The sequence below is a fragment of the Choloepus didactylus genome, chromosome 10, assembly GCF_015220235.1.
Source record: "Choloepus didactylus isolate mChoDid1 chromosome 10, mChoDid1.pri, whole genome shotgun sequence".
Taxonomy (NCBI): domain Eukaryota; kingdom Metazoa; phylum Chordata; class Mammalia; order Pilosa; family Megalonychidae; genus Choloepus; species Choloepus didactylus.
The window spans coordinates 43343049-43358361 of NC_051316.1; the positions used below are offsets into that span (position 1 = coordinate 43343049).

A 15313-nucleotide genomic window follows, 5' to 3' on the forward strand; every position below is an offset into this window, starting at 1 on the left:
TGAGTAAAGAAGCAAAGTGCTTGCTTTGAAAAAGGCAAAGATTCTATTTCTACAAACTTAGAGAACTTTTTATAGACATGGTGTGAATCATGGAAAGATTAATTTAACACAAAGTGCAGATTATTTTATATACTTTTATTTGATTTCTACATACAAAGAAAAGTACAATGTTAATGTCAAATGAAGCCTATAAACTTGATGAACCCACATTTAAGATATCAGGTAGCCATAGTTTGTAGTTCCTACCGGGAATCATGTTCCTGTGAATTTCCTCACTCTCAGGTGACTGAAAGCTAACATAATATGTATTAACCTGAAAACAAATTCCGGAAGTTTGTGCTTTAAAATAATCACTGACATTCTTATTTTCTTGTGTGTGCCCCTTTTAAATATAAGGCGGATACAAGTAATTTAATATCAGCATTATTTGGATTCCAGTTAAGGAGATTTTACTGTAATTCTGGACTCCTAAAACTATTTTCATTGTGTGGCTATAATTAAAGCCTTTTGAAATAAAGTAGAAAGCAAATGTTTCCATTCTGTTACTGTTTTGTAGCTGCTTTGTCCATGGCCTGGTTTTTAGAGTGTATGGATCTGCCACCCCACCCCTAAAAAGGAATATTTATGTAACCCAGCCAATTTATATTGCCTACACCCCAAAGTTGACTGATAGGCTTCCTAAAACAAGTGGGAAGATAAATTTTAGAATTGTAATAACATTTAGTTCCCACAGAGATTGGGGTTTTTAAAAAATGGCTAATATCTGTAAACAGCAGCTATCCTTTTTAATATTTTAACTGCCTTTTTTTATATTTTTCTGGACATTAAGTACAGTTTGCAGTAGAACATTATAGTTAAACTTGCCTCCAAAAGAAGCATGACTGGAAGATTCTATAGTGTCTCCAAGAATCCAGAGCAGCTCTTACAATGCAAATGTAATAGTAATGGCAGAATAAATATGCCTAGCCTGTTGATGTTGAGGATACCCTAATATGCCACATGAGGAAGTTTAGCAGTCCATTTGCCAGGGGATTTGGTGATAGGAACATAACTACTATTCTAGATGCTGATTTGAAAGGAAACAGATTAAGTTACAAGTAAGGTTTCCTCACTCCCAGGTGTGGTCATGAGAAGCCATTAGAAGGAAGCTGAGAATAGAAGGGAGGAGACAGATTGGCTTGTCTTGGAAAACTAAGGGGCCCACTCTGCATCTCACCTTGTTCTGAAACATGCTGTATAGTGCCATTGTTGGGACTGTGAATATACAGCCCTCTCTAGCATTTTAAATGCTTGGTGCTTTTCATGGACATCTTAGCAAAATTATACTTCAATTTCACAGTGCCCACTTTTCTTTGGCACACCTCAGAGCCCTCTGCTGCTAATTCTATTCTTATGCTATCACCGTAAAAAAGGTAATAAATATTACTTAATTGTGAATTATGAAGACATCAGCAGCCCAAAGGGCAAAATTTGATTTGACTAAGATCAGGAAAAGAATAGAATTTGGTAATTTTTCCTTATAGTGTTACTGAGTTAGTGAGCTTGGGTAAAAAAAAAAAAACATATATTTTTTAATGAGTCATGTCCCATCAATAAAAGGAATAATAACATAACTACCTCATATGTCTGATACGGAAAGTTACTAATGGTTTATAGAATTCTTGTAAGTGTTTTTAGATCAAGTATGATTTCAAATGTCAGCTAGCTCTGTTTTGACAACTGCAAGATGCTTCTTGTGTTCACTCTCCCTTAAATAATAAAACAGAGCCTATGCCAAAGAATATGAAGGTCAGTAGTTTTAAACGTGGAATTAAAATAATATAGCACATTAACTACTATTTGAAAGTAAGGTGACAGAATTTCAAACACTCAGTGATGTGAGTAAGCAAGCAATTATATCTCCTGCTTAACAAGTACAAGGTATGATACCCTTAACAGACTATTTCTTTGGAAGGTTCTATGAAAATGTGGCAGAATAGATGTCATTTTAGGATGTCATTAATGCTTACGTTACTCTTGGTTTAAAAAAAAAAAAAAGGTTGTAATAACCACCACTTAAACAATTTCTTACTTAAAAGCTACTTATTTTGGTGAGTTGTTCCAAGAATTGTAAACATTTTCATTTTCTGGAATCACAATATTAAACTCAGGCTTTGAATTTAGGATTTATTTTCATTATTTTCGTAGTAACTACTAAGGTGGTCTAACAGTGCATAGAATAGGATATCTGGAGATTGAGTTCTACTCCCAAGCTCACTTCAAATCATCTTTAGTCTTTAAGATCTGTGATACAAATGGCATAAAACCATTTCAAGGCATAAAGCTTTGAAAAATATTATTACATATACAGATAGAAGAGAGACAAAAACTGCAAATATATAAATGTTTTCTGATATCTTGAAGTAAAGATAGTTTTGAGTTAAACTATTTTAAAAAACACAATAAAATATCACTTCACACACCCTAGGATAGCCTAATAAAACAAGCAGATAATTACAAGTACTGATGAGAAATATGGAGAAACTAGAACCCTCATACATTACTGGTAGAATATAAAATGATGCAGTCACTTTGAAAAACAGTTTGGCAATTTCTCAAAGGGTAAACATAGAGTTGTAATATGAGCCAGTAATTTCTCTCCTTAGTATATATTCAAGAGAATGAAAACATATCGCCACATAAAAATCTGTACACAAATGTTTACAGCAGCATTATTCATCATGAGCAAAAAGTAGAAAGCACCCCAATGTTCACCAATGATGAATGGCTAAACAAAATGTAGTATATCTAAAAAATGGAATATTATTTGGCAGTAAAAAAGGAATGGCATACTGAAACATGCTACAACATTGATGAGCCTTGAAAACATTCTGTTAAGTGAAAGGAGTCAGACACAAAAATGCACACCTCGTATTGCTTCAATTTATATGAACTATCCCAAATCTACAGATAGAAAGTAGATTAACGATTGCATAGGACTGGGGAAGTTGAGGGGGAATGGAGAGTGACTGCTTAATGGTCATGGGGTTACTTTTTGAGGTGATTAAACTTTTCTAAAATTAGACTGTCCTGATGGTTGCACAACTCTATGTATATACTGAAAATCATCCAGTTGTACACTTGAAATGGGTGAATTATATAGTATATGAGTTACATCTCAATAAAGCTATTTTCAAATGTAACCCAGGACATCATCAACACAGCAACTTAAACAGCTATGGAAAACCTCTCCTTAGAGATTCAGTGAATAAAAAGACAATTCTTACTTTTTCAGAACTCTGAAGGAAGGTAAAGACTGGAGAAGGATCTCACAAACCCAATCAAAGAGAAAAATATCAGGCAGGAAACTTTGTACTGGACCAGCCAGTCCTCTCCCCTTCCCCACCCTTGGTCCCACACAGCTTGGGGATTGCCTTGTGGCAGCAGCTGAGATCCCTGCCGCCCACCCACTAGAGACACACACTATATAATCTTTAACAGCATTGAGGCAGATCCCCACCTATATCCCGACAGACACCCAAGCCCACAGCAAACCATGACAGGACTTAAGCTGAGGGGGAGGGCAGAATACAAAAGGGTGACAGCAAGGAGGAATTTTCAAAATGGAGGATCAGGGAGGTAATCACAAAATTGCCCCTAAAAGTGACAAGTAGCCAGGCAGAATCTACCCATATCAACTGTTTGGGGACTCAGGGGATAGGGGAGGACATATCAAGACCAAGGTCAGCGAGGGATGAAGAGTCTGAGAAAACATGGACAGAGACTGTGTTTCCAGCCCTGGGTCCTGGTGCCCAACCCCCACTCTTGAGGAAAACAGCAGCTGGAGGCCGAATTCTTGCCCGGAAGATGGATGCAGACTGGAGCAGCTGGGGGAGCCCTCTGCCACAAGTACAGTGGAAAACACACCCCCACAATGAGCCAGATTTTGGCCAAGAAAATGAGAGCACAAAAACCCCACACTCTCAGCCCCACCCAGTCAGATGCCTCCACAGCTCCAGGAGGAAAACAGCTTCTGAGGCTGATCAAGTCACCACACAGCACCATCTGCCGGACAGGCCAGAAATTGCAGAGGAACTGCAGGGCTTTTCAGAGCCCTCTCCTCCAGACCCTATCCCAGGCCCATTGGAGCTGGTCTATACTCCCTGCATGGGTACCCAGCTCTGTTTTGGCCGAGAAATACAGACAATCCAACTGTCAAAGCAGTGCCCTAATACAAATCCAGGCAACAACTAAACCCTATACAAGGAGAGAGAAATTGTCCTTTAAAATAGACCCATCAAGATAATCAGATGACCAGATAGTTACAAAAAATCACACAGCTTATGAAACTCAAGAAGAAATGGCCCAGTCAAAGAAACAGATCAACAAGTTGGAGGAAATACTGAATCTGGAAAAACTAATCAAAGATGTGCAAAACAATCTCCTGAATCAATTCAAAGAAAGGAAGGAAAATGTATATAAAGAGATAAAGGATATTAAGAAAACACTAGAGGAGCACATAGAAGAATTTGAAAGAATACATAGAAAAATAACAGAAATTATGGCTATAAAAGACACTGTAGATGAAACTTAAAATATACTGGAGACACACAACAGCAGATTTGAAGAGGCAGAAGTGTTTCCTTTTTAATTTTTATTTCTTTTCTGGAGTAATGAAAACGTTCTAAATTTGATCATGGGGCTGCATGCACAATCATGTGATGATACCGTGAACCAGTAATTATGCAAGTTGGATGATTTCTATACTGTGTGACTATATCTCAATAAAATTGTATTTAAAAAAGTAACCCAAAGCAATATATATATATATATAGTCTCATCTTAACCTGAGAGGTGAAGCAAAAACCAGTCCAACAACATTGGTATAAGAGGAAAGTAGTCTAGGTGATCAGCTGTGCAAAAAGAGAAGAGGTAAGCCTTATCTGGAAACTTGGAGGATAATTAGTAAAGTATATTGAGATTATGTACAACTTAGCAATAAATGTGATGATGCTGATGATGAAGATAAGGATGATGATGTTCAAACTATCTCTGCTGCTGTTTAAGTTGCCTTCCTTTCTTGAGACACAGTGACACACTGAAACTTTCATGTATTAGAGAAGGTAAGTAAATTTTAGCAAGGAAAGGCAGCATATTTTAGTGGCTAGAGTTTTCATTCAGGTCACTTGGTGTTCTGGTTAAAATCTGTCCCAGTTTGCCAATGCTGCTAGAAGGCAGAATACCAGAAATGGATTGGCCTTTATAAAGGGGGTCTATTTCATTACAAAGTTACAGTCTTAAGGCCATAAAGTGTCCAAGGTAAAGCATCAACAGTAGGGTACTTTCACTGGAGAAAGGCCACTGGCATGCAGAAAACGTCTGTTAGCTTGGAAGGCATGTGGTTGGCATCTGCTTGTTCCCAGGTTGCGTTTTGAAATGGCGTTACCCAAAATATCAGCTTTCAACAGTCGTCATCAAAATGTCTGTCTCTGCTGCAGCTACTCTTCACAATGTCACGCTCGGTTGCTCTGAGGTCCCTCTCTTTGTGAGCTCTTTTTATAGTACTCCAGTGAACTAATCAAGACCCACCCTGTATGGGTCCTGTTAAGAAAAGGGGTTGAATAACTAGGTCTCCAGCCATTCTGATGCTCAGAATAGAGCCCTCAGGTAAGCAACACGTCTTGCAGAATCATGACCAAAAGGGCTTATTTCTATTTGAGGTTACCCTTTAAGCCACAGAATAGTCTCTATGGAAAACAGAGGAAATTTAATTTAACTGAAGAATATGAAAAAAGAGTAGTAGAATATATGAAGTGAAAAGTGGAAAACAAAACTGAAAAGACAGTTCTGAACTATTAGGACCTTGAATGGAAAAGTATATGAACTTAATTCAGAGAACTCCGTCTCTATGGGATACGTTTAGCTTACAGGTGGTATATCTCATCTGTAAAGAGGAGACACTAACACATATGTACCCACTCTGCCGTGAGAATTAACTACAAATCACTTTATAAAAGGATTAAGTTCAGTGCTTGGTACATAGGAAGTACTAAATAAATGTTAGTTTCTTTTCTACCTTTCCCCAAAATCTGTATTTGTGCTGTTATGACTCCTGGTTTTCCTTATTTTATTGTCTAATTTATAGTTAATAATCATGGTAGAGAAAAACTATATGGCTCTGCCACTTGATCACATATTGAGAAAGAAATCTCAACCCAGAACTCGTAATTTGCAGGTAAAAAAAATGAAAGGGGCCTAATCTTTTAAGTTGGGAAGTGATAAAATCACACAAGTAGGTTTTTTTTTTTGCCATAAATCAGTGTTTCTCAACCTATTTTTCATTTTTGCCCCCCTAAGGAACTTTTTTGAACATTTTTTTTCTTAATGAAGCTCCCCTCTCCCCCCCCAAAATTGTAATGCAACAGGTATACTATGTATGTACTGTATTCATAACCCTGCTTTATATATAAAAAGAGTAAAATTTATTTCACTCTTCTAAGAACCATTTTTCATCCTTTGGGGTGATATTGCCTCCACCAAGAATGCATGGCATAAATGAAAATACTTACTTTGGCCATCATCATCTTAAATGCAAACCACTGTTTTCCTTTTCCTTTCCCAAGAGCTCCTTCATTTTCACTCACAAATTTTTTTGCTTCCCTGAGAAAAGAAAAAAAAATAAGGTATGGGAGGTGGGGTTGAGATTAATAGAATATAGAGATAGCAGACATTCAATTTTATTAGGTCTGCATCCTTATGTCTTCTAGAACTTTCTAGGCCCTTAATAAGTTTTATTTCATAACCAAGGAAATTGTAACAGATGTTTAAGTTTTTTTTTTTTAAATTCTGGACAGGAAGAATAAGATATCTTAGTCTCACTTTTTAATCACCTAGAGTCATTGAAAAGCAAGGAATTTATGCTAAATATCAAAATAGAAAATCCTAGTTCTCATTTCTAACACGTATAAAATTGAATCTGAAGTTTATTTCAGATTCTGGCAGTCAAAATGTTTCTTTAAAAATACTTTCTTTCATTCCTTTTTAAGGATTATCTTTTTCTTTTGTTTTGAAAATAGGGCAGTGAGTTTAGGACAAATCAAAATCAAATATACTTACTGACCCAGTATTTAATCCTATAAAAGAAATTATGTCTTAGAACATAAGAATCATACTCTGTAAAGCAAATTGAGCTGAGGGAAGAAGAGAAAAGAAAAGGAATATCTTTGGCCTCACATTCAGAAAGGGCTTCAAATTTAAACTTAGACACTATTCCCCCAAATGTATACATTTACAGTATATATATATGTGTTAAAAAACATCAAGTCATCAAAGTGGATTATGTGAGCATGTTAAATATACAACAACTATTGTTTGGCCATTTTTATTGTTTGTTGTTTATATATGAGGAGAATTTACTTTATTTTTAAATAGAGGTAGCCCCAGCTTCTCTTGACCTCTTAGGGGTCCTAGACAGTATCAACTACGTGATGGAGAGTAGCCTCTGTAATGATAAGGAAAAATAATCCAAACCGACTCTGATTTTGCAGGTGCAATGTTGTTTTCAGTTGTTTGGACCCTGGAGTGCATGGTTTTGCAGACAAGACCCTTCAACACAATGACTACAAAAAAAACTTTTAATTAACACACAGGGTAAACCTTAAAAAATAAAGTGTTGGTTAGGGATATTTTTGTAAATTGTTCCAGGGTATCAATGCTAAACTTAGGATTTTACCATACACAATGACCAAAACACACCACCACACACCTGCTGACTTAGCCAATACTAGGGAGGGGTGCCTCATTTCTCATGTGTATGTGCACATAAAAACACAAGCACAGTGGTGAAGATTCTCTTCCGTCATCAAACAGAAGCTCAAGAGCAGTTGTTTGATGGTAGGGAAAATATTTTAACTGACTTTCTATCTTCCGCATCATTCACCACTGCTCTACCCATAGAAGCTGCTTAGTAAACTTAAACCTTCTTGAAAATAGAGCTAAACAGAGCAGATGCAGACAGGGAGGTAGTCCCTACATTGATTGATGCTTGAAAACAAAGTCATTCCCAGATATTGGACCGCACCTTTAATCATTAGTCTTCCCAGAAAGTCAACAGGGCAGCCTCCTGGAAATGCAGAAGTCACTAGACTGGTCTTTCTGTCAAACCCTCTGACATTTGACATGACCTCTGTTCTGGGAAGATTAATTGAAAAACAGTTTCTAAAATGTTCTGAATATTCTAAAATGTTCAATGAAGCCACATAAAAAATTATAACTGGATCTCATGGCTGGGTTTTTAGATCTGTGCAATCATGGAAACACATCATATTTAAGCATTACCTGTGTGTTATAGGAATGATGAGCCAGGACTCAGTGTGGTACCTGAGTTGAACTGATCGCAACTAAAAATTAGGTAACTTGGGTTCTATCCCAGCCGCTATAGTTTGTCTCTGTGTCCTCGCCCACATTTTGAAGCTCTCTATACCCACATTCATAGGTGTCCTGCTTTTCAGAGGAAAGAACGCTGACCCAGCATTCACAGACCTGAGCAGGGTCTGGCACAAGTTCTCTCAGTGGCTGAATGGTCTTTAACAGGTCAGGATTTCCCAACAGAGAAACAAATGATCAGGCAATTGTTTACCTGCTTGCCCAGGTAGTTGTGAGAATAAGGTGAGTTCATAAAGATAAAGGTGTTGAAGAGATGATTACACAGTCAGGTCTCTTTTAATGCTTGTTTTGAAACCATGAATTTGTTCCAATGTGATTGATATGTTAAGGAACAAGTTGAACATAACATGAATTTTGCGTTTGCTTATGTGTGATTTTATCCATGAGAAACACTAGGTGAAGGCAGAAAACTGTACTCATGTGAACCCAACAGCATAGGAATACACAAAACACACACCCCTCAAACATCTACTAACCACCTCACTGCACTTGTTAGCATCCACACCTATTCACATCTGGTGATATCATTTTTCATCTAATTTTGGAAGCCTTCCTTCCACCACTTCACAATAACACAAACAACAACCCTTCCAACACCTGCTTCCACAAGCCAACTTCAAGTCTTTTTCAAGATAAAGTGCCATATTTATGTAATATTTATATTTCTTAACCATTTAATATGCATAAAACTGTTACCATTTTTAAGTTCCTATCTTTTTATTTTAATGTGCCACTGATGATATTTCTGAGTACTGTACCCCATCCCCATTTTTCCTATAAACTCTATAGTTTTTGTTGCACAATTTTGCATAGCACATTGATTTTTAGGAATCCATTCATTGTGTTATAACAGAACAACTATAAATAAACATTTTGGTGTTGAGAATTTTGAATTTCATAAAATCTACCATACATATGAGCAATTCCATCATTCTTGATTATAATAAACATTTACATAAACCAAAATCCAAAGTTCCTTATAAAATAAAAATTTATTTTTCAGATATAATAAAGTGTTTACTTTATGGGCATATCCACTATTTTATATGTTTAACAAACAATAAACGACACTAAGTGTAGCCTATTAGAGTTACATCACTTTCTAAATGAGTAATCAATTAGAAAGCCTGACCTTATTCTAAGCATTCAGAAGTTTAAAGAAATAGCTATTTTACTACACATTTCTGCCAAGATTTTTAAATTTGTGAGCTGATGATTATGTTACAAGATCATTAAACTAGTAAGACTTAGACAGAAGGGAAGGTCAGTATTGTAACCAAATTTAAATCACTATAAAATTCTAAAAGCATTTAAAATACAGAATCCCATTTGCAGGATACTAATAAGATTTTTGTCAATTGTTACAAATATAATTCTCCTTTGAACAATCAAAGCAGGTTTTTATCATTTGTCTCTTCAACTACCAATATTTCCTCTGATGTTAAGTATAGTTTCATACTTCTCTCTCAGTCACTACATCTTCCCACCATCAGCATGTATGTACTGACTCTGGTTTTCAGACAAAAGTCTGACTCCACGCTACTCCATATAGTCTCATGTAAGGATTTCTTTTCTTCCTTAATGCCCTCCCCACTCCATTTTTCAAGAACTCCCTACCCTGAAGTTTCATACCCAAGTGGGTCCATGAACAACTATTCTAGCTACCCCCTGCTACCTACTGCCCACTCTGCCCAGAATTACTACTAGACTCAAATCATCAGAAATCTGGGGGATGACTTTCCAACCAAGTCAAAGGCCATAACATGGGGGAAGGCAAAGAATAAGGGTTTAGCAAAAACACTATCTTGATCCCACTAATCTGATGCTCTTCGGAAGCAAGGAAGTGCTTTTGCAGTCTGGTGGTCTAGAAGAAGGGGCACTGAGCTGGAAGAGGTCAGAGATGCAGGGAGAGAACGTCTTAACACTATATTCAGGGTTGACTTTTACAATGGACTGGCATGATTTCAAACATACAGAAAACTAGTATCACCCAACCCCATTCTCTGTGATAATAGTTAACAGAAGACAACATTTTTCACTATGCAAATAGAAATAAAGTATAAAAAGCAAGTATCCAATATAGAGATAAATACTGACCAATACTCATTATACTAAAGTCATCCATGATAGTTATCAGAATGTAAGCAAATAAAGAGAAGAATCTTCAAAAAATTAAGAAGACAAGTTAAAAAAATTTTCCCCAATAGCTAACACATTTTCCTACTCATTTGTATTTACCAGGATAATTTAAAGGGATTTTTCAATATGGCTAAGATGAAATAGGCGTTTGTGGATAAACTTTGAATATCTATTGGCCTCAAACCATCCAAATGTCTGCCTGAAAAATGTGTGTCATCCCCTTGAACTGCATTCAACAAAAGCCACCTGCCAAGAGTGTAATCTGGTCTCCAGATCTCAGAGCTCAAGCAAGCCCTGGTACAATATGCACAGTTCTCTGAGCTGTAACCCCAGACTCAGGAATAAATAATTGAGTGAGGTCTATTTAATGACAATACCTGGCCTCATAATTCATTTATCAGCCCCTTGTGTTGGTAATTAGAATAATAAGGTTTCACAGACTTTCAAGAATGCTTTCACAGTTAGTTGAAGAAACACACTCTGGCCTACCTTACAAAACAGATAATTTACCCATAACACATGATACAGTGCTGATCACACTGGGGAGTTAGGACATGCTGTGCTGCCTTTGACACATTCTTATCCCAGGAAACATGTTCCCTGTTTGGATTAGGTTAAGTTGGCTTTTCTTTTCTCTTGTTTTCCCTTTGACAGTGTGATTGAGCAACCAATTTACTACTCAATTAAATGAAAGATATTTTCTAACTGGTGTTTAGTGCAACTGCAATGAAACATGATACTCATGACCACTTCCCAGTAATGAAATCAGAAGAAAGAGAGACCTTTTCCTAATAAACTCTTTAAAAAAAAAAAAATTAACCTATGGTCCAGAGAACTCTAAATATACCAACTAAAATATTACAAAATAATTAAAAGAAAGTGTGTTGAAAGAAAGCTTTTGAAAGAAAGTAATGGAAAGAAAGAAAGTTTTGGTAATTGAAAGGCTACTCTAAAGTACTGAGATTGAAAATAAGGACTACAAGCCTCCTAGATAATATGACTCCAAAGTTAGACTGGAAGAGTGCTTTAAAATCATCTCCAATACTGGAAATGATGATTCAAAATCTGTTTTTATAAGGGGGTGGCTGGTGGCAGTAGTTATAATGGTTAAGATGCCCAGCTGCTTCATCTGTAAAATGGAAATAATAATAGCAGCTACTCCATAGGATTACTGTATGTTTTATAGGACATAATGTACATAATGTACTTAACTTCACCCATGGCAAGCAGCAAGAGAATTATAAATAACAACTATTATTAAAAGCAATAGTACCAAAAAAAAAAAAAAAAAAAAAGCAATCGTACTTATAATGCTAACTTGTTTATGCCGAATCTTTAAATGCAAAGTTGAAAAAGGAATAGGTACCCAAAGTCCTTCAGAAAACAGGCCCACTTTCCCTCAGATTGTCACCCCAATAAGATAAGACCATGGGCCTGATTCTAGTGGGAATTGTTCTTGCTGTTATATGTGCAATCAAGGATTATGCTCCCTTGAGAAGGCCCAAGTGTAGCGTTTCAGAAGCCCCAGTAATTAGGAACCTAGGAGGATGAAATGAGCCAGAGATTCTTTCTAACCCAAGTCCTGCTCAGCATGACAGTCTCCATGATACCGTGATAAAAGGCAAAAGAGGGATCCTTCTCCCAATCTCTCTCTCTCCCTCTCTCTCTCTCTCTCTCTCTCCATGGAATGATCTGAAGATATTTCTCCAACTGTGTTTTCCCTCAGTCCTCAGAATCATGCACATGTTCTCTGTCTCACTAAATTTTAAAATGTTACACTTGGACTACATTCTATTCAATTCTGTGAGCTGTATCTCCTATCATAATTAGGACATGGATTTGAATCCCATCTCTGTCCCAAATTCTAAATCCACAAACTTTGTGATCTCAGAAGAGCTACTAGACATCTTTGACCCCTTACACCTGTAAAATGAAAGCAGTGACAGCTAACATACAGTAAGTGCTTCCCATACACCAGGCACTATTTAATTCCACTGGCCCATTTAATCCCCACAAAATCTGGTAGGTACTATTATCATTCCCATCTCAGAAATAAAGAAACTGAGGTTTAAAAAAAAATCTTTAAAATAATTTAAAATAAGTGTCTAAGGTCACCCAACTAGCAGGTGGCACAGCTCAGCTGGGTATTGAGCTCAGTACCCCCGGTTCTCCCAGAATAACAACATTACTTATATTATAGGGTTATTATAAGGACTTACACATGCTAAGGCAACATGAGCAAAGCAGTACCTGCTACACAGAGGATAAATAGTACTTTTGATTATTATCCAAAAGATATTTGGGTGTGGGGGGGGTGGATGATATACTGTTAGGTAAAACTTTAGAATAAAGAATAATTTGTACACTATTCTTACAACTACATTAAAATAGTTATGTTTCTATGACCAAACATTAGGCAATTGGGCAATGATTAGTTCCTCTATTTTTGTAAACTTATTATAATATTGTCATACAGTATTGTTCCCAGTAATAAAAATATAGATTTTTTGTTGTTTCAAAGCCCTGTGTCAAAGGCAGAAGGGGGGAAAAAGAATGTGTAGCCGTATGCACTCCTACAAGGAATTTATAATCCAATAAGAAGTAAAAATATAGATAAATGTTCTAGGCATCATCTAATTGCTACCAAATGAGAATTAGTAAAACTAAGTGCTATAAGACTCAGATAAAAGGGTGGAGTGGCTAGAGGATCCCTGAACAAAGGAAGGATTCAGTTACATGATCAGAGCAGGAAGGACATTTCAGTGAGAAGAAATGTTGTAAGCAAAGGTGAAGAGGTGGAAACACACCTGGAGTCTTCAAATGGGTAATGAGGGCAGTCTAAATGCTTTAGAGAAGTGAAGGCGACTGAAAGAAAATGTTGATAAATAGGTTCACACTTTTGCATATCCTGATGCCGCGTTAGGCAGTGAATTCATTCTGATGTCAGTAAGAGTCCATGAAGATTTTTAAACAGGAAATGGATGTAGGCATAACAGTGCTGCAAAAAAGACATATCAAAAATGATATGCAAGAAGAATTAGAGGAAAATGTAGTTGGAGGTTGCACACAACTGGATTTCTACTGCATCCCTGTGTGACAGGGGATAGTCCTAGCACAGCCTGCCACCATTTCTTGGGACCCTGGTGCTCAGGACCAGGTACGTCAGTCTGGAGAAATGAAACACAAACCCCTAGTAGATAAGGGGGCTGCTGGTATATTCCTTCCCCTATTGTCCTGAGCATGTGTAAACACTCATTGGAGACATATGATTCTAGCGGGCATGTTTTATGACATCCAGCTCACACCCTGGTGGTGTATCTGTTCCTGAGGGGGGAGGTGGGGAGGCAGGGTTCCTCTACTACAGCACACAAACACGAGAAAAGGGTGCTGTGCGTAGAACATCTCCCTGGGATTGAGATCTGCTGGCTGTGAGGAACTCACGCCCACTAGTGAAGGTGATCTTGCTGTCTCTTCTCTCTGTGAGTAAAATGTCTTTCCATCACAACCTGCGAGTTGTGCTTTTGCTGGCGACCTCGACACCTGTATTGGAGTGGGTTGACATCTCTTTGGGTGTTTCTTCTTCTGACTGATACCATGCCTTTTATACGCTATTTTGGAATGCCCTTCTTCTCCTTCACCTTTATTTTGTTTCTTCCTTTTCAGTTTTTAAGAGTCAGCCCAGCACCACAGCTTCTCCACAAGGCCTTTCCTGACCCTTTCTTTCCAACTAACCCTCTCCCTTATATCCCCAGGTCATGGTGATTTAACCTCTGCCCTTTCCATGGCAGCTTTCCTATTGTATTGTTTTCTGGTCCATTTTCACCAATGCACTGGGATTTTCTGAAACCAACATCTATGTCTTTTATCCTTAATTGCTCAGTACTTAATATGGCACTTGGCACAACACTGAATTTCAACAAATGCTAACTCACTGAACACAAGTAAGGGGAAAGAATGATAGTTAAGCCAGTGGTTCCTAAACTGTCTGCACATTAGAATCACCTGTAGGATCTTTTAAAAATTAGAAAGCCCAACACTACCCCCACCCCACCCCACTCCACCCCTGAAGTTACAGTCTCTGGGGCTGGGACACAGCCATTAATACTTTTTAAACTCTCAAAATGATTCCAATATGCAGACAAGTGTGGGGCCAAATTTGAGACTAAACCAAATTCCATTTACTGGAATTACTAAATTTAAGAGGTCTTTATACTCATCAAGCAATTGTTGGATGGTTGGGCTACTTAATGATATATAGTGGTGTCTCTTTGAATTGGCAGTATTCTCCATATTTTGATGCTTGATAAATTGCCTTTGATGAATAACTTCATTTTTCATGTCCCTGGCTCACTCTTTATCTTACACCCTTCAAGGGTAACTAATAGACTATCTGAAAACAAACAAGAAAGAACAGGCAAGAGAGATGTGTTTGGATTTATGTAGCCTCTTAGCCTAGAGATCTGGCTTATTTGAAGGTACTTCCTTTTAGATAGTGCCACCTCACAGATAATGTGTGTGGGGGGTGGGCTGTGGGGTGTGTGTGTCTATTTTAGATTACCAAGGCCTCTAAATTATTTTTTCTCAGCCACAGAGTATCCTGTGCACCGACTTAATCAAAGCAACTTTTTCACTAGCATTGAGGGCACTCATGGGGATGTGTCAAGGCCAGATGCCAGTGTTGGTGAGTAGCCAAAGCAAAGCTGAGGGGGGTCGAATTTGTAATAAATTCAAAGATTTTTCAGACCCAGGA

The 15313-nt window shown here is 37.3% G+C and overlaps 1 protein-coding gene across 1 annotated transcript in view; it reads right to left on the reverse strand.

Annotated features, from left to right (window-relative positions):
- TMC1 (transmembrane channel like 1) overlaps positions 1 to 15313 on the reverse strand; it is a 152383-nt gene that overhangs the window by 86152 nt on the left and 50918 nt on the right. The window contains exon 5 of the mRNA XM_037850748.1: positions 6549 to 6639. Within this exon, the coding sequence (XP_037706676.1) occupies positions 6549 to 6639 (91 nt within the window). The remainder of the gene's footprint in view (positions 1 to 6548; positions 6640 to 15313) is intronic.